The 25,110-nt window shown below is 50.6% G+C and overlaps 1 protein-coding gene across 1 annotated transcript in view; it reads right to left on the bottom strand.

Moving 5' to 3' along the window:
- Window positions 1–4,060: 4,060 nt before the first annotated feature.
- WNT10A (Wnt family member 10A) overlaps window positions 4,061–25,110 on the bottom strand; it is a 47,428-nt gene continuing 26,378 nt past the window's right edge. The window contains exons 3-4 of the mRNA XM_032946172.2: window positions 22,939–23,312; window positions 4,061–6,074 (exon numbers count right to left, since the gene is read on the bottom strand). Coding sequence (XP_032802063.1) covers window positions 5,550–6,074; window positions 22,939–23,312 — 899 coding nt within the window. The 3' untranslated portion in view covers window positions 4,061–5,549. The remainder of the gene's footprint in view (window positions 6,075–22,938; window positions 23,313–25,110) is intronic.

Raw genomic sequence — 25,110 nt, 5'->3', positions numbered from 1 at the left:
TGTTTTAAATACTCGCCTACATAAGGGGAAGCGTGTGTGTGTGTACATAAACATTCGGCGATTTCTATTGCGTGTAACTCCCACACGGCGTTAGATCCATTTCTCTTTGTAAACTCCCCCCCCCCCCCCCATCTCTCTCTCTCTCGAGGTCACGCGAAGACAATCGAGTGCAGCAGGAAACCTGGGAACCTCGATAAACCCAGCGACGTCAACTCGAGAGGGCCCGTGGCACTTCGCGAGCTCCGTTTGCGCCTCCAGCTGCGCTGGGGGGGAAGGGGGTGACGCGAACCACGTGGAGCAGCTGTGGAGAGTCAAGGAGAGGGCACGCGGCCTGACTCCTCGCCGCTTCAAACGAGCAGCAGCAGCAGCAGCAGGGCGGTGGAAATTCCACACGCCCGTGGGCGAGGTTCGGTCCGTTCATCGGAAATATCATCGGTCACTTGCCACCGATGTGGTACTCGTTCTTCGACCGAGTCGACACCTGGCTGAGACTTGGAACTTTGCAAACTTTTGAATGCGATTCCGGAAGTCTGCGAGGGTCACGCTCTCATCAAAGCACCACGCGGTACGATCTCACGTTTAGATATTGTAACACGATGTTTTTTTTGCGGCGCAAACAACGACCGTTGTCAATCCGCTGCATGGATCGAGGCATCCCCACGCCTTTCTGTCACGGAGAGTTGCGTGATCGAACTTCTCCATGGTGAATAGTGGCCCCCAGGACCGGTTCAAATATCAGCCGCCGCTGACGGTAACCACGCGCGCCACCACATCCCCCGTTAACTTGTGTGTGTGTGTGTGTGTTATTTTACTGTTAACGTGTGGATGTGTAAGTTATTTTACTGACATTTGACAAAGCAAGCTGAGAGAGGTTGAAGGGCAGGGTGATGGCAATGATGACCAACAAACTAACATTTCTCAACGAGGTCACCACTTACTCAAGATATGTATTTTTAGTAGTCATTTACATATCCAGGAATGAGCCAGGGAGTCTTTTGAACGCAACAATAGAGCCTTGTTTGGAAAATTTATCCAGTTACTGGCCAGATATCGCAAGCATGGAGATGTCGAGAGAGAACCCACTAAAAAGTGCAAGGTGTTAACACTTACAGCAAATTTAGGATCCTACTTGATGTACTGCCTTCTACCTCGAGGCAACACCTCGTTTCTCTGCAAGAGGGTTCAACAACAACAACCACCATCCGCTACTAAGTGGCGGTGACGTCACCACGACGCTTGTGCCAGGCTATGTGCACGTTGAGGCCACGTGAAGTGTCGAACGCCCGCTGGCAGGAGATTACGGGGCAGACCCAGATGCCACAGGTCGACTGACTGAGACGACTGGCTGATGCACCAGCTGTGCCGCCTACTGTGCCAACTTGCTGTGCTTTAGCTACCCAGCGCTCCGCTCGTTGTTGTGAGCGTCGCTCCTCCGTCTTCCGTTGTGGTTGGAGGGCGATTGCCTCCAACTGCCCAGTAGCATCCTTCACGAGCCTCCTCCACAGAGGCCGATCTTGACACCGCTGGTACCAGTCATCGGCAAGTCCACTCAGCTCCACATCCTCCTGTAACACATCACTCCATCTCTTCTCTAGCCCGTGCCGCGCCCGTTTAGCCCCCTCGATCCGGCCGAACAAAAGCTATTTAGGCATGCCGGTGGCTGGGCATGCGGGTTACATGGCCCAACGCAGCCTTGCCTGCCGTAGGAGCTCACCGATGGGCCTTTGTTTAGATCTTTCAAGGATTTGTGAGCTCACACAATCCAGCCTGGTTAAACTCAGGATGGACCGTAGGCAGGCCAGCCTAAATGTTTCTAACCGGCGAAGATGTTCCATTAGGGGGGTCCACGTTTTGCAAGCGTAGAGAAGGGAGGGAATGACCGTGGCCGGGAAGACCTGAATCTTCGTGCGGAAGGTAGCTTCCACACAACGTTACGCAACCGATGAAAAGATAATGCCACTTGACTGATTCGGAGTGAGACATCTGCTGTTAAACCGGAGGCGGTCATGAGCACACTGCCCAGGTATGGGAAACTCTCCACTCTCTCCACAACTGCCCTATCACCAATTGGGAGTTGTGGGGGTGGAGTGTTTGATGGTACAAAATACCCAGGCAGGTGGTTAGTTTTGGTGGGGCTGATGGTAAGGCCCCACCTCTTGGTGGCAAGCTCCAGATTCAGCAGCAGCGCCTCCAACTCCTCCTCTGAGTGAGCAGCAATTACCAGATCATCGGCATACAGTACATAACATGGTTAAGCAATAGGGAGCCATCCCTTGACCGCACCCGGGCATCGATAGCCTCCCATTGTATCTGTACCAGATGGAGATTCCTCCGGTACAGCTATTAAAGGCTTCACGAACTACGTGGTCAAAATAGATGTTAAATAATGTGGGAGCCAGATAACATCCCTGTCGCACCCCAAGGTGTACAGGGAATCTTTCCAATCCTGCAGAACCCGTCCAGTGCTCCAGACTGTTGTTATGATGTCATGTAGGGCATTCTGTGCGCAAACGCCACCCTCCCTCAGCATTTCGCTTGGGAGATTATCTCTGCCTGGTGCCTTTCCTGGTCTCAGACTCTAGATCGCCTTCAGTACTTCTTCAACAGATGGCACCTCAGCCAGCCATTCACAGGGGGTAACTTCTTCCTCCAATATTTGAGGCACCGCAGCCTCGGCAGGGTCATCCCCACGTTGTCCCACGTTGCTTTCCTGGGTGAGAGAGCAAAACAACCCCCTACCTCCTCGTGGTGCCGGACGGGCAACGCTGTCGTGGGCAAATTCCGACTGGCCTTTCCCCTCATGGCGTTTGTAACCACCACAGCTGCCAAATTGGGGCTCTGGACGGGTGCGAGGGGCTGGTAACCCCTCCACCTTCAATTAATTACCACTAAACCACGACCACAAAATGTAATAAATAAGCTTATTCCGGAGGCCCTGGGGAGACAGGCGTCTATGACGTCTCCTGGCCAAACCCCATTTGGCGGAGCCAGGAGTATGAATCTTTACCCTCGGGGCTCCTCCAGAAACAACAAAAAAACACTACGTGTGGCCACGTGGAATGTTCGAATGCTCACTGCGGAGGAGAGGCTGCCACTCCTCTGTCGGGAGCTGGACCGATACCGCCTGGATCTCTGTGGTATTCATGAGGTCCGGTGGACCGGCTCTGGCTCCTGCCACCATGAGGGGTGGACAGTCCTCTACTCGGGGCAGGAGACTACCAAACAAGCAATTGGGTTCACACACACACACCTCGGAGTGACCCACAAAGCCCGAGGCATCGATAGAATTTTTTTTAGCTCCAATCAATTGCATTCAATCAACATCTATTTATAAATGTCCTTAACGATCAAGTTAATTGAGATCAAGTACTCTAAATAAAAATGTACTAACACTAATATTTGTGTCCGTGCAAACCAATCAGCGCACATTACCCTCTATGACGTGTGGATCAGAATAGCGGAAGAAAAGCTGAAACGTGTGCAATTAAATGTATAAGCAGAAAGAGGAGCACGTTGCCTTGAGAACGTACTCGGGCTACGGATTACACATTGACTTGTTAAGAAAAGCAAAGTCGACTTGTGCAGAACACATCGCTCGAAGGGCTCCTCTAGCTGACACTAACGACATCGTGGCAGCCACAGGAGGGGAAGGCACCCCAGCAGCACCTCCACCATGGAGACGGAGTGCTGAAATCAACTCGCGTGCAGGTGCCATGTGGATTGTTACATCACTGGATCATGATAATTGGGGGTGGGGGGGGGGGGGTGACTTGGGGAGGAATTCATCCAGCAGTGGATTTGTCATTGCTGATCATGACCATTTGTGTCGATGCAAGTGTGGAGGGTAGGGGGGGAGGGGTTCAGTGTGAGGTTAACGTCCAGCGACAAGTGGATGGGCGGTGGAGTCAGGGGGAGTTCTCAGCAGCTGAGGGTTTCGCGAACTCTCACCTCGCCGCAGCACACGAGGCTCCCGTCGCTCACCACGGCGCTAACAGCGCGCCCGTCGCAGCCCGGGCGCGCGGAGCCACGTGCCGTGAAATAATTCACCGCGCCGCCCCTATCAACACGATACAGTAACTTTATTCTCTATGTACATCGTGTTCATATCACCGTTATAGAAAGAAAGAAAGAAGAAAAAAAGGAAACCACACGTGTGCGGCACGCGCTCGCTCACCTTGACAGCACAGTGGTGGTTCCCGTGTAAAAGCGCGCACGGGGGGGGGGGGGGGGTTCCCGTGCGTGCATGGGTGAATCGAGCGCAGACAGACGCATCCGAGTCCCGCATGCCCCGATGCGTCATCCTCCTTCTTCGAGCATCCCTCTCCTCCAAGCGGGTTGGGTGGTCGTTCGCATAGGGCCTTATCTCACGCAGGGCCAGCGCATTCACATGCGAGATATGGATCGTGGGGCCTTTTGTTGGCGTGGGAAATGCGCCCACTCCCCCACCTATTTCGATTTTGTTTTTGCTTTCTTAATGATGAGTCTTTTTTTTTTTAAACAACAACAAGAAGAAGAAGAAGAAAGCCACGATAGATGGCTCCACGGGGACTCGTCTGAGACGTTCTCGAGTGCCGGCCGCGTTCTCTTCTCTGCAGCTCAACCGCGAGGACGTGTGGAGGGGTTGGGGAGACGCAATTGTAAAAATTGAGAACAGCAAACTAAAAATACAACAGATGGCGAGATTATTCACCGGCACATTCACGGCGCGCGTATTCTTGCGCTGACGTGCGGCGGCGCAACGGGACCGCGCGGGCTGTGAAAGTTGCTCATCGTCGACACGCGGCACATTCAGTTGATCATTGCGCAGTGGTGTGTGTGTGTGTGTCGTCCTCTCTCTTGTGGGGGGTGGGAGCACAGCGGTCTACAAACACAGCAACCGGAGTTCAATTCCCGCTCGTGGCCAATAACAGTGAAGATTATTTGAAACGGTCCTGGGTCTTCTCTAGGTCGACGCAGCCTCACGTGAGTACCTGCTGCAGCGTGTAAACATCGGCACTAGGGAGACAAAGGCGGCCAGGCGTGGTGCTGCCCACGCACCCCCTCGCGTGCCGTGCCGGCCGTGAAAGGTGCTCGCTACCAGTTCTTGCCCAACAGTCTGTTAAAGGCTATACAGGGAATCTTTATCTTTGTGTGTCCTCTCTCTCTTGCCATCACCATCGGCGGTGGAAATAACACATTGCTATGGCGGGGGTTAGTCTCTATATAGGAGAACCATTGTTGACTGATATTTAACTGGTGTTCGGATTATTGATTCTGGGGAGACAATGGCTGGGATTTCAACGTGTGATCTTCTGACCACAGGTTAAATGCTATACACGCATGCACATACGTACATACGAACACGCACGTGCACACCACTAAACACACACACACCACGAGTCTTTAGGCGCCAGTCCTTCACGAAGCCCTCTCTGGCTTCATCCATCGGCGCTTCCCCACCATCGCTGCTCGCGACGGGGACAACGACAACAACGACAGCGACTGGCAAGCGGAGTCCGTCCTCACGGCCGGTCAGGGGCATCGCCGCCGCCGCCGCCGCCGCCGCCGCGTCACTTGCACACGTTGACCCACGCGCTGCTGTGGCACTCCTCGCACACCACGTAGCAGCACCAGTGGAACTTGCAGTTGCAGCGCTCCATGCGGCTCTCGCTGATCTGGTTGTGGCCGCGCCCGCAGCACATGCTCTCGCAGCCGTCCGCGCCCGAGCTCGTCCGGTTGCACACCCTGCCCTGGGTGCCGGGCCACTCGCTGCCCGCGCCGCGTTCGCAGAACGTGGGCGAGCGCTCAAAGTACAGCAGCTCCCCATCGTCGGGGGGCCGGTAGCGGCGGCCGGTGACCTGGGCCGAGGAGGAGCCCTGGTGGTGGTGGTGGTGGTGGCCTCCGCCGGACACCAGAGCCAGCGCCGGCACGCCGTGCCGGTTGTGCGGGGCCAGGAACGCGGCGAGGTGAAAGCGGTCGCGCAGCGTGTCGCCCACCGTGCGGAAGTCGGGGCTCACTTGCCAGCATGTCTTGAGCTGGCAGCTCCCGGAGGTGCCGTGGCACTTGCACTTGCGCCTCTTGTGCTCCAGGACGACCTGCGGGAGCGGCAGGGAGAAGAGGAGGAGGAGGAGGGGGGGAAGTGGCGGTTGTGCGGTATGGTTAGCTTCTGGGCATTGATGGACTTTATGTCGCGGTCGGAAAAGGGGCATCTCAAAAAATTCCAGTCACACTTAAACAGTTTCGTTTACAAGGGAAAGCTGGGTCATGAAAGCAGCACGGAATGTAAAACGTAAAAAAAAAAACCCACAGCATACGATATAAAAGAGGAATTCTGAAACAACCGTGAAGTATGATTCGATTAAACATGGAGTGAAACGCGTTTCAGTGAGACATTTTAAAATGAGGGCACGAGGGGGCACGGTTTAAAGCATCTTCACATTCTCCAATCAATGGGTCCAACTGCCGTTAAACAACAGATGTGGAGATAATTATCTTGTTAAACGTAGAGGAGATTCAACGTGGTTGCTCATAGCAGGAGCATCGCGGCAGAAAAAAATACCGTACATTACTTTGGATTGAGTGCAAATACACAGCAACCAGAATTTGATTCCCTACCACGGCTAACATCAGTGGCGAGTGATATCTGAACCAATCCTGGGACCCCCCCTCCCCCAGTCATCAATCCGCACTGCAACAGCGTGTTCATCAAGTCGTGTTCTAAACGAGCTCCACGATCTACGATATGCAAGGAGGCCTTCATCCAGAAGTTGTAATGACAAAGGGCTGTGAATGGTTATGTTCGTGGATTACAAAGACCCCAGATTTATAGGCTGGCGTAGTGAGAGCGGTGGTTTGCGCCACGCGTCGTTATGATTAAAGCTCTGAACCCTTTTATTCTCACCGTCGCCGCAGGGCCCGATACGTTTTTTTATATACGAACAAGCGAGGCCCTCGATAAATTAACCCAGGGTGCAGCGGCGCCTGCCAGCAATCTGGCGCTTTGGAGGTAACGGTCGGAGGATCGCGCAGAGATCTGTGAAACTCCCAAACCCACTGGGGTTACGAAGTGGCTAGGGGAAGGCAGTAAAACGAGTGGGCCCGTGAACGCGTCTGAGCCACACATTCGTTGTTATCCCCCCATACGCGTGTTGGGTTTTCTCCGGGAGCCCCAGGGGTTCCTCCCACGTAACAAAAAAATGCCCCTCAAAGTTACTTGCCAAACAACCCAAAGCAGGATTCTCATGAAGACGTTTCTTGAGACTCGTTGAGACTGCCCTGGCTAGAGTAGGAGGATTATAACGTTTATTCAAAGTGGATTTAAGCATTTCCCCTACGAGGTGTCCACACAGCTGGGCCAGCGCCCTCCCCCGGCATCTGAAATCCATTTTGGCTCCAGTGTGTCCCCAAGCTTATAACGTAATTGAAACATAAGCATGTAGCATCCATATTTAAACATGATCGAATCGCCGTTTTATAGATTGTATCTATTCTATGTCAAGCCGATTAGACAAAACTTCTGTGCGTGAATAAATACGTATGCATGTTATTATTAAAGTGCGGATTGTTTGTGTGTGAAACGTATGTATGTTGCACTTTTTTCGAATGACGTGTAGCCAACCTTGCTAACCGGCGGTGCAGGAAAACAACAGCCAGAGTTCGATTCCCAGCTACGACGAACATCGGCGGCGAGCAATGTCCGAAACAGTCCTGGCCTCTGCTGTTTTCACCAATCCACAGTGACCAGCGTGGTGAGGTACGGTCAAACACTCCCTACCACGATCAACACGAGTCGAGATCCCTTTGTTGTCACTCTGCAATGGCAAGAAGAGGTGGCTGCCGTGTTCATGTTCCTACACTCGGAGCACCACAAGTCATCCGCCTTCACATACGTAATTCACTGATACGAATGTCGAAACGACGTGGATCAAAGATATTCGCAGGGCAGGCGGAGGCGAAGGCCGAAGCGACGGATACGAGAAAGGACGGACGATGCTGTCAGCGACGTTGAGTGCGGGTTGGGGCGACGCAAAGCAGGTCGTGGTGTTAATAAAGCGACGACTTTTTGCGAAACGCCGTCAAATTAGGAGACGTAAATTGGGGTCTTACTGGAATATGTCGAGATAATATTTATTCTGAGGTGTTTTCCATTAATTCTGTAAGATTTAAATAATATTCTGGCAAAACAATCACATTCAGAATAGCACACGTAAAAAAAAGAATCCCGATATTAAATGAACCATGTCAGGCTTCTGTATTAATTCCATGTATTCGGTGTTGCTATTGTTATTACTATTAATATTATCATTTTGTCTCCCGAACTTCTTCTTCTTCTTCTTCTGCCGTTTCAAGTAAAATTAATGTGTATTTGTCCCACGTATAATCCCGATTAGCCAATTACCCAGCTACTTTCGGTGGCTCGGACCCATAGCCACAAACAACAGAGATATTGTTGGGCTGGAGATGAACCCAGCCAGCGGCCAGCCAGGAAACTCGAGGCATAGTTTGATTGTTTGTAAGACTAGTGTGACGACAATGTTTTACAAGAATGTGTTCTGAACGAGCGGGCGTTCTTTCAGAACCACCACCTGAATGTCGCGCACGCGCGGTGTGACGAGTGGCGCACGCGCTATAGGAGACATCTGGGCTGGTGTAGGTGGGGGAGAGAGGTGAGTGTCTGCAGAGTTCGCGCGCACACACGGGTACGCACACACACACACGGGCACACACACATACGGGCATGCACACACGGGCACGAACACGCACACACGGGTACGCACACACACACACGGGCACACACATACGGGCATGCACACACGGGCACGCACACGCACACACGGGTACGCACACACACACACGGGCACGCACACACGGGCACACACACGGGCACGCACACGGGCGCGTACCTCTGGGAACACTTGCAAAGCAAATGGGGACACTGTTGTGCATTTTTGTGGCGAGAAGGCATCGCTGCTGCATCTGCAACTCGTAACTCCTCGCCCCCGGGGCTCAACCGCGCCCAGTTAAGGGCCGTTGTAAGATTAGTAGGGCCGGGGCTGTATGGGCTACATGGGTTGTATGGGCTACATGGGCTGTATGGGCTACACGAGTTGTATGGGCTACATGGGCTGTATGATCTACATGAGTTGTATGATCTACATGAGCTGTATGGGCTACATGAGTTGTATGGGCTACATGAGCTGTATGGGCTACATGAGTTGTATGATCTACATGGGCTGTATGGGCTACATGAGTTTTATGAGCTATATGGGCTGTATGGGCTACATGAGTTGTATGGGCTACATGGGCTGTATGGGCTACATGAGTTGTATGATCTACATGGGCTGTATGGGCTACATGGGCTGTATGGGCTACATGAGTTGTATGGGCTACATGAGTTGTATGAGCTATATGGGCTGTATGGGCTACATGAGTTGTATGGGCTACATGGGCTGTATGGGCTACATGAGTTGTATGAGCTATATGGGCTGTATGGGCTACATGAGTTGTATGAGCTACATGAGCTGTATGGGCTACATGGGCTGTATGGGCTACATGAGTTGTATGAGCTATATGGGCTGTATGGGCTACATGAGTTGTATGGGCTACATGAGCTGTATGGGCTACATGGGCTGTATGGGCTACATGAGTTGTATGATCTACATGGGCTGTATGGGCTACATGAATTGTATGATCTACATGAGCTGTATGAGCTATATGGGCTGTATGGGCTACATGAGCTGTATGGGCTACATGAGCTGTATGGGCTACATGAGTTGTATGGGCTACATGAGTTGCATGGGCTACATGAGCTGTATGATCTACATGAGTTGTATGGGCTACATGAGTTGCATCGGCTACATGAGCTGTATGAGCTACATGAGCTGTATGAGCTACATGAGCTGTATGGGTTAAATGGGTTACATGAGCTGTATGTGCTACATGGGCTGTATGGGCTACATGGGCTGTATGGGCTACATGAGCTGTATGGGCTACATGAGCTGTATGAGCTACATAGGCTGTATGAGCTACATGGGCTGTATGGGCTACATGAGTTGTATGGGTTAAATGGGCTACATGAGCTGTATGGGTTAAATGGGCTACATGAGCTGTATGGGCTATATGGGCTGTATGAGCTACATGAGTTGTATGGGCTACATGAGCTGTATGAGCTATATGGGCTGTATGGGCTACATGAGTTGTATGGGTTAAATGGGCTACATGAGCTGTATGGGTTAAATGGGCTACATGAGCTGCATGAGCTACATGGGCTGTATGAGCTACATGAGTTGTATGGGCTACATGAGCTGTATGAGCTATATGGGCTGTATGAGCTACATGAGTTGTATGATCTACATGAGCTGTATGGGCTACATGGGCTGTATGGGCTACATGAGCTGTATGGGCGACATGGGCTGTATGGGCTACATGGGCTGTATGGGCTACATGAGCTGTATGGGCTACATGAGCTGTATGGGTTAAATGGGCTACATGAGCTGTATGGGCGACATGGGCTGTATGGGCTACGTGGGCTGTATGGGCTATATGGGCTGTATGGGCAACATGGGCTGTATGGGCTACGTGGGCTGTGTGCTTGGGAGAGCGACCTCCATGCGCAACGGGTTGCCTAAGATAGGTGTGAGTCACCACCCCATCCACGTGCCACAAATACACGTCCCTGATGTGCAGGAGGGACATTGCCAGAGGCGTTCCCATGCATGCTTCATGTTTTCAGTAAAAAAAAAAGCTGCGCGCGTTAATGACGCCCCTAGCAAAGTGTTTTCAGACTGCACGTACACACGCACATACTTACAAAAGACATCCCCAAATAGAGCCTTTGACAGACTCTTGGAGCAAATGCTGTTCGCGAGCACCTATTAAAGCCGACACGGCACGCGAGTGGGGGTGGGTGGCCAGCACCACATCCAACCGCCTTTGTCTCCCCAATGGCGATGTTTACACACCGCACCAGCTACTCATTTCAGGTTGAGTCGGCCTAGAGGAGGCCCAGGACCGGATCAGATAATCATCACAGGTGTTGCACGTGTGTATGTGTAGAACTTCATTTGCACCGTACGTAGGTGTTGGCCGTGAGCGGGAATCGAACTCAAGTCGCTGGGGTTTGCAGCGCCGTAACCCCCACGCTACCGCTCCCCGCACGACACGTACACACACGCACATTCTTAACGCAGGTACATTTTTTTTCGTCCGCATCTCCGTGCGAATGTGTTTGGGTTATAGATTATGTGTTTACAGAAGGGAGTTTTCAAAAAAATCGTTAGGAAAACACCCCACAGTCTTTTATTCCGAATGCAAAGCATGCGTGCCCGTATCCTGTACGGCGTGGAGATAAGTGACGTGAGAACAAAGATAAGAGACCCCCGATAGCTTTCACGGCAAACGGCGTGCGGCGAGAATGGGGGAGGCTGCAAAAACACCGCACGCGCTGGGCACGACGACGACGACGATCCAAGGACTCATGCGAGAAGAGTGAACGACTCCTCTCTCTCTCCCTCTCTCTCTCCCCTCGCTGTCCAGACAATGCACGCCGTACTGTAGCCCAAAGACAAGCCTCTCGCGTATTATCTAATACAGACAATCGTGAGTGTCTGGGTGACTGATATATATATATACATGTCTAATGATGGTCCAGATGGGCTTAGATGGCTGACATTTGGCACAACTGCAGTCGAGTCCATGCGAATAACCAGAACAATCCGAAACCACAGCCATTTCGCTTTGCACCCCACCCTCACCATCACCTCCCCCACCCAAAAAAAATCCAGAGGGTTGAATGCTTTCACTCATGGGACCGTTCAGACGAGGTCTTAGAACGGCCCTATCGTCGTGGCCAGCAGACCTTGACATCGGCATTTAAGCTCCCGAACAAATTTGCCGTAATAAGCAAGAATAGAATGGGCTCATAGGACAGGGTCAGCCCTGACGCTCTACGTTTCTTTCGGTCCCGTGCTAAACACTAAACAGTGTATCCGAGCCAGTCCTCAATAGACCGATTAACTTCTCTCTCGTGGAGTGCGATTCCAAAGCAGAGAGAGAGAGAGTGGGCAAATCTCACGACAGATCACACAATAATCCAATCCGATCCGATTGCACCACATTTGTGTATCGCTCCAATCGGGAACTCCAGGCTAAATAGTTTTGTTGTGTTCAATGGTAACCAGCGCTGGTGGATGAATCATCATCTCTAATCATCATACTCCAGACCTGAGAAGGAATAGGTCTGTCTTAAGGACATCTCACCTGGTTATGGCCTCAATGTTTTTATCTGCTATGAAGAAGCGCCAATGCCCGAAATGCCACCTAATTTATACTTCGACTTTTAAGGCCACACAGTGTAACTGACGAACATGTTGAGGATTTGGCGATGAGTATACTCATTAATATGTATATTCATTCGGTCGTTCGGTTTCGACTTTATGAGTATCATCAACAGTGCGGTCTGCTTGAGCAAATTCCTCTGAGGAAAAAAAAAACGGTGGTTCAAAAAGCTCATTCGCCAATGAGCTGAAATGTTGGGTAATTTTATTTATTTTTTTACATGGTGAGAGAGACCCGTGTTTATTTATTCTTTGTATATAATCTCAGCCCTTATCGCCCGATAGCTTAATCTGGTTCTAGCCTTGCTCAACAGATATGAGCCACTCCCTGCCCATGCCAAAAACTCACTAGGACATACGTGTACAATACACTGCGGATTTACATGGCGCCTGAATACTACCATGTCTCAAGATGCAATGCTTAAACAGTGAGGATGTATGTCAAAGGAAACAAGAGGAAAGCACTGAGCCTAGGCTTGAACAGGAGGCAGGGAGTCCACAGCACAGAAGACTGGGTTTGGATCAGAGCTTCAGAGCATGAGCGCAGCAGTAGATAAACGTGTGACCCCTAATGGGTGGAGAATGTTGACTGGAGCTTTCGATAGATAGTGAGTAGATTCGAATTAGATGAGACGGTATATTTGGTATATAGCTATTCAACGTCCAAATGCATCACTTTGTGAACTGGGATTGTGCAAATCCACATGCATATCCTAATAGGCTGTAACGACTCTACAAAGACAGACGTGGGACATTTGTAAAGCGAGCGATCAGCTGTATGTGCATTATCAACGTTACTGACAAAACACACTAACGTAATTATATCTTGTACAAAAATGTGAGTATTCAGCTAATTAATTTGGATTTGGATTTATTTAACGGTGTCTAAGATTAATAATGAACTCGTTCATGCATTAGCTCGGGCCGCCTTGTCACAGGGGGACGGTCACTATAAATCTCATGAAGACGGTCCAATACGAACTTGCCTGTCGTATGAAATTGTGTAGCTACTGGGAACTCGCTAGATTGTAACCCGGCTACACGGACCAAACGGTTTCCCCAAAACTTAGAGACACAAAGACCAGAGTAAGCAAGGACCAATTTGCAAATCCTGTTTGCAAACGTATGTTGCCTTGATAGCTACGTGTCATTTTCCTAGCACTCGAATTCGCAAGAAACACAAAATAACCGCAGAAAACATTCAGCAATAACACCGTGGCCTTAAAATAAAAAGTATATAACATACGTTTCTGGCAATGTTCCTCCTTCATAGCACACGCTGATTCCAGTACGTGGCGCAAAGCGTGTGGAATAAACCACGTGTATGCATTCCTATTCAGAAACTGAAATGAGCCATGCACACAGTATACAGCGCGCAGTATATATGTACTGGTAATCATAGATTCTGAAGATGCTCAATGCAGCACGTGGGGCGAAACGTCACGCAGAACGAAACGAAGTGCAATCCGCAAACGCATCGGGTGAGAGTTGGAACATGTGACCGTTGATGTCACAAGACAGGCGTGTTATGAAGTAGAATAAGCTGCAGGCCACTGCTAGCCACTCAACTTTCACTTGGCTCTTTAAAGTCCCCGGGCTTTGATTGACACTTGTAACCCAATATACAATACCAGTCACGAGGTGACATACACCACATCAATGGCGCGCGATGATCCATTTCATGACAACATTAACACAAATACTTTCACTCACAGGGTATACTGTCTACAGTGAGGGAAAAAAGGATTTGATCCCCTGCTGATTTTGTACGTTTGCCCACTGACAAAGAAATGATCAGTCTATAATTTTAATGGTAGGTTTATTTGAACAGTGAGAGACAGAATAACAACAAAAAAAGCCAGAAAAACGCATGTCAAAAATTTTATAAATTGATTTGCATTTTAATGAGGGAAATAAGTATTTGACCCCCTCTCAATCAGAAAGATTTCTGGCTCCCAGGTGTCTTTTATACAGCCAACGAGCTGAGATTAGGAGCACACTCTTAAAGGGAGTGCTCCTAATCTCAGCTTGTTACCTGTATAAAAGGCACCTGTCCACAGAAGCAATCAATCAATCAGATTCCAAACTCTCCACCATGGCCAAGACCAAAGAGCTCTCCAAGGATGACAGAGACAAGATTGTAGACCTACAAAAGGCTGGAATGGGCTACAAGACCATTACCAAGCAGCTTGGTGAGAAGGTGACAACAGTTGGTGCGATTATTCGCAAATGGAAGAAACACAAAAGAACTGCCAATCTCCCTCGGCCTGGGGCTCCATGCAAGATCTCACCTCGTGGAGTTGCAATGATCATGAGAACGGTGAGGAATCAGCCCAGAACTATACGGGTTGATCTTGTCAATGATCTCAAGGCAGCTGGGACCATAGTCACCAAGAAAACAATTGGTAATACACTACGCCGTGAAGGACTGAAATCCTGCAGCGCCCGCAAGGTCTTCCTGCTCAAGAAAGCACGTATAAATGCCCGTCTGAAGTTTGTCAATGAACATCTGAATGATTCAGAGGACAACTGGGTGAAAGTGTTGTGGTCAGATGAGACCAAAATGGAGCTCTTTGGCATCAACTTAACTCGCCGTGTTTGGAGGAGGAGGAATGCTGCCTATGACCCCAAGAACACCATCCCCACCGTCAAACAAGGAGGTGGAAACATTATGCTTTGGGGGTGTTTTTCTGGTAAGGGGACAGGACAACTTCACCGCATCAAAGGGACGATGGATGGGGCCATGTACCGTCAAATATTGGGTGAGAACCTCCTTCCCTCAGCCAGGGCATTGGAAATAGGTCGTGGATGGGTATTCCAGCATGACAATGACCCAAAACACACGGCCAAGGCAACAAAGGAGTGGCTCAAGAAGAAGCACATTAAGGTCCTGGAGTGGCCTAGCCAGTCTCCAGACCTTAATCCCATAGAAAATCTGTGGAGGGAGCTGAAGGTTCGAGTTGCCAAACGTCAGCCTCGAAAAACCTTAATGACTTGGAGAAGATCTGCAAAGAGGAGTGGGACAAAATCCCTCCTGAGATGTGTGCAAACCTGGTGGCCAACTACAAGAAACGTCTGACCTCTGTGATTGCCAATAAGGGTTTTGCTACCAAGTACTAAGTCATGTTTTGCAGAGGGGTCAAATTCTTATTTCCCTCATTACAATGCAAATCAATTTATAACATTTTTGACATGCGGTTTTCTGGATTTTGTTGTTATTCTGTCTTTCACTGTTCAAATAAACCTACCATTAAAATTATAGACTGATAATTTCTTTGTCAGTGGGCAAACGTACAAAATCAGCAGGGGATCAAATACTTTTTCCCTCACTGTATATATACTGTACTGTATTGTGAATTTCAGTACAGTACCAGCAACATTCACAGAACACCTGAAAACCAAGCAGAGCGGCACTTATTTTGACAGAGCACACCTTGCTGATGAGACCCAGACAGCTCGAAACGCTCCATCAGTAGGCTGATGGAGTAAAACAGTTGGTTTCATGTTTTTTTTTACCTGGTGGCACAGACCTCTGTCGGATTACTTGTTAAGGTATCCTCATTTACCCATACAAAACCATAGATGTGTATTCATATTGCAAAGGAATATTGGCTCGTGCAAAATTGATTATTTTCTTCTTACATAGGGGCGACTTCAGATCGGTATAGTCGATTGAGTTGATTCATCAAGCAATAATTCTAATTGCCTATTTAGTTTCTTGGTCGACTACTCGCGTCCATTTAAATATTCGGGGGTCTCCCCACATCCTACCTCCCGAAGGATGGAAACCCCCTACAAGCCACGTGCATTATGACGTTGCTGATTATACCAATGACGTCACCAACGTCAACCCATCAACTCCCGACCAGCGGCACGCGAAGTGAGACGTGCTTCCCAAGTCCTTTTGTGTTATCCGACTAGTCGCTTAATGGAAAGGAAAATCGTTAATCAATTGCTTGAATGATTTTCTCTCCCAGATGTAATGAATGTGTTGCATCGTTACCCCCCTGGCCTCAGTGCGAATCGAACCCTCGGATCCTTAACCAAAAAAAAACTGGCTCAGCGTCTTGCTGGCTGCGCTCTCCAAGTGGCCGTGTCAAGCGAGACGAACTGGGCGCAGCTTGTGTCACGGCACGCCTGGGCGACGCGGCACCTGCAGCCAAACCGCAGCTCACGGCGCATAGCTGCTCGTCGCTCGTGGTGAAAGTAATTCTCCTTTGTGCGCGGTTCCACACCCATGGCGAGGGGGGACCCGCGTGGGCACAGCGCGGCGCGTGTCTCCCACAACCTCTCCCCAGCACCCCTATAGCTCTAACATTACCACAGACCCATACACGTTACCCCTATAGCGCCCAGCCCGAACATTACTACCATCCCATGCACGATACCCCTATATCCCGTATAACCCAAATACGAACCTCACCTAGCTATAGCCCCGAGCCTACCAATAATCAAATCGGGTTAACTAGCTTGAGCGCATATACTCCCTAATCCACTCCTTGCCTATGCCTAACCACAACTTTTACCCCATACAATATTTATATCTTCTGCCTATCTCTCTCATCTATACGGATGATGCTGTCAACGACGTGTGGGCTGAGGCTTTGTGTATCAGCTAGTGGTGTTAATAAAATGATCAAGCAAGGCCGTAATTATACACATCCCCCCCAAATATTCAAATATGCTCAAAATTCCCCCCCCCCCCCCAATATATTGCTATAAAATAGATTCATGTTTATTTCATTGTGGTTATGGTTGTACTTTATTAATCCCTAATCTATACAATGAAACAAAAAAGGTAAAAAAAGGAAAAACAGAAATGTAATACAATACACTATTATACATTTTTGTTAAAAATAAATAAAAAGTCCATTCTATGTGTTAGTGATTTTTTTTTATATTTTAGGCAGGAAATGGCAGAAAATTCGTTTTCAAATTTAGATTTTTTTCTGGGGGGGGGGGGGGGACATACACACACCCCCAGACCCCCTGGAAGATTTGGTCCCCCCCAATGTTGACTCAATGGCTATGGCCTTGTGATCAAGTATGTGCGAAATGACGTTAAAGGAGGAGACAGAGCGGGGTATGACTGTAGTGTCACCATAACGCTACAAGCTGTCTAATCCTATAGCTATGCCAAACCCCTCCATAACCCAAACCTTCCCAGCCCCTGCTGCCTTCTCGCCCAGCTGAGCTCCCCCTGACCCCCCTCTCTCTCTCCTCTCCATGCCGAAACCGCAATGTTGCTGATGTTGCATGTAGCGGGGGGGGAGGGGGAAACGGGGGAGCAGGCGTCTGGTTGGGGGAGGGGGGCGAGAGACGGGGGATCAGGAGCCTGGTTTGGTGGGCCGTGGGGGGGAGGGGGCGAGAGGCGGGGGATCAGGAGCCCGGTTTGGTGGGCCGTGGGGGGGAGGGGAGCGAGAGGCGGGGGATCAGGAGCCCGGTTTGGTGGGCCGTGGGGGGGAGGGGGCGAGAGGCGGGGGATCAGGAGCCCGGTTTGGTGGGCCGTGGGGGGGAGGGGGGCGAGAGGGGGGGGATCAGGAGCCCGGTTTGGTGGGCCGTGGGGGGGAGGGGGCGAGAGGCGGGGGATCAGGAGCCCGGTTTGGTGGGCCGTGGGGGGAGGGGAGCGAGAGGCGGGGGATCAGGAGCCCGGTTTGGTGGGCCGTGGGGGGGAGGGGGCGAGAGGCGGGGGATCAGGAGCCCGGTTTGGTGGGCCGTGGGGGGGAGGGGGCGAGAGGCGGGGGATCAGGAGCCCGGTTTGGTGGGCCGTGGGGGGGAGGGGGCGAGAGGCGGGGGATCAGGCGCCCGGTTGCGTAAACGGCTGACGGAAAGGGAAGGGCGCGCCGGGCTGAGCGCAGCTCCCTCGGGGGGCCGAGATGGCACTGCGTGGAGCAGCTACACGCGGCGAGACCCAACCACCTCCACCACCACCGCCACAACCAAACAATAATCATAAGAACGTCCTCCATCCAGGAGGAGCCTCGCCGAGTCTCAATCCTCGCTGTCAGGGGGGTCCTGCTCTGAGATGTTTGGATATTTTTTTTTTTTTAAGGAGTTGTGTATTTCTATTTTTTTTGCGTCAAGTAGCCAAAAGCTGCACTGAGTCTCGAGCGTCATCTTCAATAGGGTTCTAATTTTAGAATGTATGGCAGTTTAACCTTTGAGGTAATTTTTTGGAATCAAGGAATGTTGCATTTCGTCTCAAGGCCCACTTTCAGGATGTTTCAAGTGGTCTTTCAAGTGGCGTCTGAAGTGGTCATTGCGGCCACTTGAGATCAGGGCGATACGTGTTTACAACAGCGCAGCACTGGAAGGCGATGCATTAAAAAAAAAATATCGCGAACCAATTTGCCTGACTGGCTTTTCCTGTCCGCATCGCAGCCCAATATGTTAAGAGTCTCAGAGCTCATGATGACATTATCCGCCTACCCTGCTTCCAAAGCCATGTATTATAGGCCTACAGGCAAGCACTACCACAGGTGCCTTGTTCAATGTTGTATGCGAGGTGGTCAGGAGATGGCAGTACAGCAATGAATGCTTGAATCCATCTGTATTGGAGTTTCCGGGATTGCCACCTCATGTTCGTGCGAGGTTGTTCCCCGAGTACTCCAGTTCCCCTCCAGGTGAGGGCAACACTCGGTCATGGCATTTTTATAATTGAATATTAACGGATTTTTTAAAATGGGATTTGCCAAACATCCCAATGCTGGACCCTCACGGATATTAGTATTGAGGCTCAGTGCGGATTTCCTGGATAAATAAGCCAGCAAGTATTACAGTCCACGTGTATGCATGACGGATATACACGTGACCTGCAGCTCCTTATTGCAACACCAGGTTTACACCATTCTGCTTGGATTGCCTAATATCTAACAATCATAATTATCGTCAGCTCTTTGCCTATCCACTGCTGGATGATACCCCCCGCCGCCCCCCACCTATGACCGTGTTGGTTTGGTTTATACTTCACCACGTTGGCGAGTGCAGGTTGGTGGTGGAGGAGGTGGTGGACGTGGGGACAGGACCGGCTCACATTTCTATCTCAGTATAGTCGAGGACTGTTTTGTTGTTTTTCCTGCCTTGCCCAAGCTTGATAAATTGATTAATCCATTCATTTATCTTTAGTGACATGTTTACTCTTCTTCTCTATTTTACACTCCTGTCGGTTTTTGTATTATTTGTGGTTGTCACTTGCTGACCCGCCCATACTCAATGTCTCTGAAGAAGAGCTTCGTAGCTCATCGGATTCCCTCCGGTCCAAAGAAAGATCTACGATTCTGATATCACTCGCCACTGACGTCAACCATGGCCGGGAATAATCGAACTCGGGTAGCTTGGTTCGCAGGGCAGTGAGCAAGCCGCTGCACCGAAACTGCCCCCCCCCCCCCCCCCCCGTTGACATTGCAGACCCCGATACTCGACACAATCACGTGTTTTCGTGCTCATTGACTCCGATAATTATCGGCGGCAAAGAACAACAAAAACAACATCACACAAACGCACGGCGAACACGCGCACGCACAGCGCGCGAACGTAAATTGTGAACGTAATTGCAACAAAAATACCCCGAGCGTTTAAGGCAAAGTCCGGCGCCCCTCTCGCGGCGCGTAATCGCATGGCAGAGCCACAAATTCTGAGAAGCGCCGCGTTTCCTTTCACGTTCGGCCGAGAATGAGAGCTCGTTAATGAGCGCGCGTCCTGGCAGATGCAACTTGACGAGCGCGCGAGCGCGTCTACCACGATCGATGGCGAATTTGCGCGGCCGCTTTCATTTCGCTGCAACTGCATCTGTTTTGCCCTCGCCGTGGCAACGTGGAATTTTTTCACCACCAAGATCAGTCGTGGCTGCCGAAAGAGAGTGGCCACCGCCCCGGCGGTGTGATAGAGGCGTGAAACGCTAGTGACTTGTGACTTTCGTGGACCGCCGGCCGTAATGTGCACGTCTTCATCCTACGGAGCGTGTTACTTCAATAACTCGCTATTTAAATAACTTGTCCTCTGCTTATGAGTCATAGGTTTCAGTGCAGCACCGCGGGGTGAACGGTTAGCACACTGGACAGAGGTCACCGGCGCGGCAGTTGAAACGATGGGCGTATTTTCTTAAATCTCTCAAGCCTCTGTCCGCCCAGTAGCAGTAGAGTGAGTGGGTTCACCACAGGCTCCATCTAGCAGAGGCCCTTCCGCCAACAGTAGCCGCGAGCGAGCAGTTGAAGGGCTGCGCCTTTACCTTCTCACTGATTTTTGTTTGTTTGTGTTGGAGAATGTTTGTCACGAAGCGCTGGTTCACCTGTTTGTGTTGTCCCTTCGTTAGATGTGAAATACATTTCCACACGGTTTACGGAATAGCGCTATTGTTATTGCTGTTATCCGAAGGGCCCCATTACGTGCTGTGCACAGCAGTTTGTTTGTAAAAAAGGCCACTTGTTTTGTTTCGGGAAATTTCATCTCTTTATTGATGCCAGCCCAGTTCACTTGGCTAAATGAGAGACACAGAGACAGAGGGAGACACAGGGAGCTGTGTAGACGCAGAGAGAGAGAGAGGGAGACACAGGGATATATGAAGACCAAGTGTGGCAGAGAGCAATAAGGTAAACATTGGGAGGCAGACACAAGAAGAACACAGAGAGACAGGAAAAACATGGAGAGAATGAGACAGATAGACAGACACACATAGAGAAGCGTCGACAAACGTAGGGATACATAGACAAAGACAGACACAGGAAGACACAGAGAGATGAACGTGGATAAAGAGATACATTCATGGAGACAAGGACACGCATAGTGACAAACGCATGCAATAAACGACGATAGAGAGACATTGATTGAGAGAAACAGAGCGACAGAGAGAAACGGACCGCGAGATACAGAGACATAGAGACAGAGAGGCAGAGAGACTGCCAGAGAGACAGGAGACGAGAGAGAGAGAGAGATGCAGACGGAGACCGGGAGAGGAAGCCAGCACCGGTGCGGATGTCAGGTTCATCCGCCAGGCCCAGGAGCTCTGAGGGCGCAGATGAAACTTGGGGAATAGGGTTGGCCAACCCCACATCCCCCAGCCTGCACCTGGGAAAACCCGACTCCACCAGTGTCATTTAGAGATGGCGAGACAAACAAAGACAAAGATCCCCCGTCGAGCCTTATAACATTCTGTTGGGGCAAGTGCTGTTTGCGAGCGCCTATGAAGGCTGGCACCACACATGAGGGTGTGGGGTTACACACCGCACCAGGTACTCACTTGAGGCACACACACGGACACATACTTCCGTTACAGGGATGGAAGGCTAAGCCCACCCCAAACGGCATTTTAACTCCAATCGCGAGGCTTCCAATTGCGAGCCGAACGTTTTCACCACAATGAAGGTCAAAATTTAATCACAGCCACCGAAATCGATGCCGCTCCATCTTGCCATTGCAGCCTTCCTACTGTTAGATTCCCTCTACTGTTGCACAGTTGCCTCTTAAGGACCACTCTTAAGAGTCTCATCACCCTTACAGTCGCGCTGCTCTCGGCCTCCCCCTTGGTCAGTGACCCCTGGGTACCACTCCAGTGCCTTTCTCGGCAACCTGCCCTCCTCCACCCTGGGCACGGGACCCACTCGTTGCGACCTCCTTCTACCTGATGACACCCACGACACTCGTACGCTCCCATCTAACGAGCTCCCTATGCAGCTGTCTCAGACTGGCCACGTCGCGGCGCGATGCAAATCTCTGTTGTTGATGCGTATTCTTATTATTATCATTATCATTAGTAGCCGCGGCTTGAAATTCACAGTCGGGGGCCGAGTATTGGCCTTGATGTGGGCGAAACTGCGGAAGTGCCCGCCGCGGCTCTTGACCGCGTCGCAGCCTTCACCGAGGAGGGAGGTGTGCGGAATCGGCGGCGTGGCATCCGCCAAACTGCGGTGCCATCTGCCCCGGCTGAGGCAAATGCCTTCTCTCTTGCATCGCAGTTAACACCACTGTCACGCTAAAGCAGCCAGCAACAGAGATCACTCCGAATAGCAGGGGTTATAGGAACGCGGAGCAGCACAAGGAATGAAGGAAAACGCCGTTTGAGCCAATCTGGAAAACTCCAAGTCCTTGACATTGGTGGAGGTATCAAGGGGTGCGAGTTCACGAGAATGATTATCGTGGTTAGCAACTGTGACAGAGTGACGGAGGAGTGAGTGATCAGTGGGCACACAGCGGCCGGGCGGCGAACGAATGGCATCGGTCAAACAGCTGCTTTTCGCGTTGCCTCGTCGCAGACAAAGGTCCGCTCTGATTCACGCAAACTCCGGTCATCCTCGCAGCGGCTTTTGGCAAGTCATCGAACAATTAGACGGTTACGGCATCGCACGCTTTCTGATGCGCTTCCGCGGCCGTCCGGAATGCTCTTCCTTCCGATGTTAGGAAGCCGCACCTGAATTATGCGCTTTTAAATCGTCTAGATCGAAAACTCATTTCTTTAGAACTGCTTTTTGGGTTTAGTTTGTTCCCCCCCTCCCACCCCCCGCGCGTCCGATTAGCGCGGTTGCCTAAGGTACGGTGCAAAAGAAGCTCAACGTGCATCCAAACATTCGTCCCTCGGTGTCTGCAGCAGCAGCGGCGACAGCAGCAGCAGCAGCAGCGGCGGAATAGTTACCCGCCGTCCGACGCGGTTGTTGTGCAGGCGGGTGCGTGCGTGGATGTCGCGGGACGTCTCGCGCGAGTCCAGAAAGTCGCGCGAGAACTTCTCCCCGAACTCGAGGTCGTGGCTGCAGCCGCCCCACTCCCAGGTGTCGGGCGAGCCAGGCGCGTCGGCCGGCACGTGCGGCAGAACGCCGTTGGCGGCCGCCTTCCCCTGGCTGAGCATCTGCATCTTCAGCTTGATCAGTTTGACGCGGAACGCCTCCTCGTCGCCCTTGAGCTTCTCGTCGCAGCCGCACGTCTTGAGCTTGCCCAGGCTGCAGGCGCTCGCCACGGCGTGCATCACGCCCGCCGCCGCCAGCGCGTACGCGAACGCCGTCTCCCTGTAGCCTGGGCGCGCAGACGTTGCCGGACGAGCGGGCGATTGAGCGGGGCGCGTCGCGACGCGCCGGTCACATCGGTTGGAGCGGCCGCAGAATTTAAGCTCCGAATCGCGCGCCGTTATCCTTTATGGCGGGTTATGCAACGGAGCGATACTCAAACGGGAAAACGAGACCTAAGAGCAACACCAATTGAAATAAATTATCACGCCGCTCATGGAGCAGTAACGTCAAATTCAAGGGCATAAGAACACATTATTTATACGAAGCGTTTAATGAAACTTGTTTTCAAACAGGCGTAAAAAAATGAAACATGGTGGTAACTAACAACCACGATAACTTTAAATTAGAAGCTAAGTCGTGGCGGAACACGGAGTCACAGTTTGGGGGGCGGGGGCAGAGGAGGATCGATCTGTTCCAAGACGAAAGCTGCTCATCAGAGGAATCACCGCGTGCCGATGATGTGCAGGGTTGGGTTGCACTGGGATATCGGTCAACTCGGCATTTTACCCATAAGCCAGGACTGGCCTAACTTGATTAGAGTTCAAATTTTTGCAACTCGCAGCTCTGAGTCAACGAAATATGTCGTAGGCCCTGCGCTGTAAGTCACGCGTGACATTTCGATTCACATATGACCTACTTAACCTTTGCGATTTTAAGACACACACAGATGCACACTGTTTGTAAGAGGAAGAAGTAGAACCATTATTCTAAATGTGCTTCCTTGTTCAGTGCGGGCATAGACAGTCAACGTCACTCTTTCAAACGTGGTTGTTGATAAACTAGCGCTCCTCTTGACGGCCGTAGCCGTAACACCGCACGTGACGGTGAACACAAATAGTACCACGAGTCAAAGTGCCTAAGATATGGCGAGCAGCAAGAAGAAGTGGCATCAGCAGAGACCAAAAGAGAACGCAAGTTCAGGCCGGAACCCATGGCTCAACTCGACATTATATCACTGCCTTTGCTCTTTCCCTCCCCACCTCCTCCCCTCCGTTCAACTCCACTTACTTCACCAGAATTCACTCGCGATGATACATTACCCCTATTTAGACCAGAGGACGCCTGTTGGCGTCGCCTTTTGGCGTCCTCTGGTCTAACACCGTCCTGGTCAGGTCTAACTCCGTTTTGAGACGAGGCTCAAAAGAAAGCTGTCTGTGGTGTGGACCAATCAGTTTCAAAGACAATGCATATATTATCAGAGTATGTTTTTTGTTTGCATTCTGACCACAAGTATTGTGGTTAATGCAGACATGATCCCTTGTTAAAAGGTTTCAGTTTGATGTTCTAATATCTTAACACCTGTTTTGTTGCCAGAAAAAAAGGGAAACCCTCTTCTCAGACGCTAGGCTGTTATGGATATACCGCGCAGAGAACGCGTCGCTCTGCATTGGAAAATAGGAGACAGCTGTCAATTTCATTACGTAAAGCTGAGTTTCACTTACTTCTCTGCTGAAAATCCTCCTGTACTCGTAGCACCTAAAGTCATATTTTTATGTAATCATAAAATGGCAAGACAATATGTATCGTGAGGTTTTTTTACATACATATTGTCTAAGATTTAAGTAATACTTTGGCGAAAGAATGACGTTAACAACAGCACAAATGTAAACGTTAGAGCAATTTCAAATGGCCCGTGTTAGTCGTCTGTGTTTGTTACTCCCACCTCTTAGTGTCGCGATCTATTATTATATTTTCCAAAAAACTTCCGCCATTTTCAATCCAATTCAATGTTTATTTGTTACACTGAAAAAAAATGCCGTTTAGCCAGTTACCCAGCTAGCTTCAGTGGCAATGGCCCGCAGCCA

This window comes from Petromyzon marinus, chromosome 4 (genome assembly GCF_048934315.1).
Source record: "Petromyzon marinus isolate PM22_M1 ecotype Great Lakes invasive population chromosome 4, UKy_Petmar_22M1.pri1.0, whole genome shotgun sequence".
In the NCBI taxonomy this organism is placed as follows: domain Eukaryota; kingdom Metazoa; phylum Chordata; class Hyperoartia; order Petromyzontiformes; family Petromyzontidae; genus Petromyzon; species Petromyzon marinus.
This window is presented reverse-complemented; position numbering and strand designations above follow the sequence as displayed.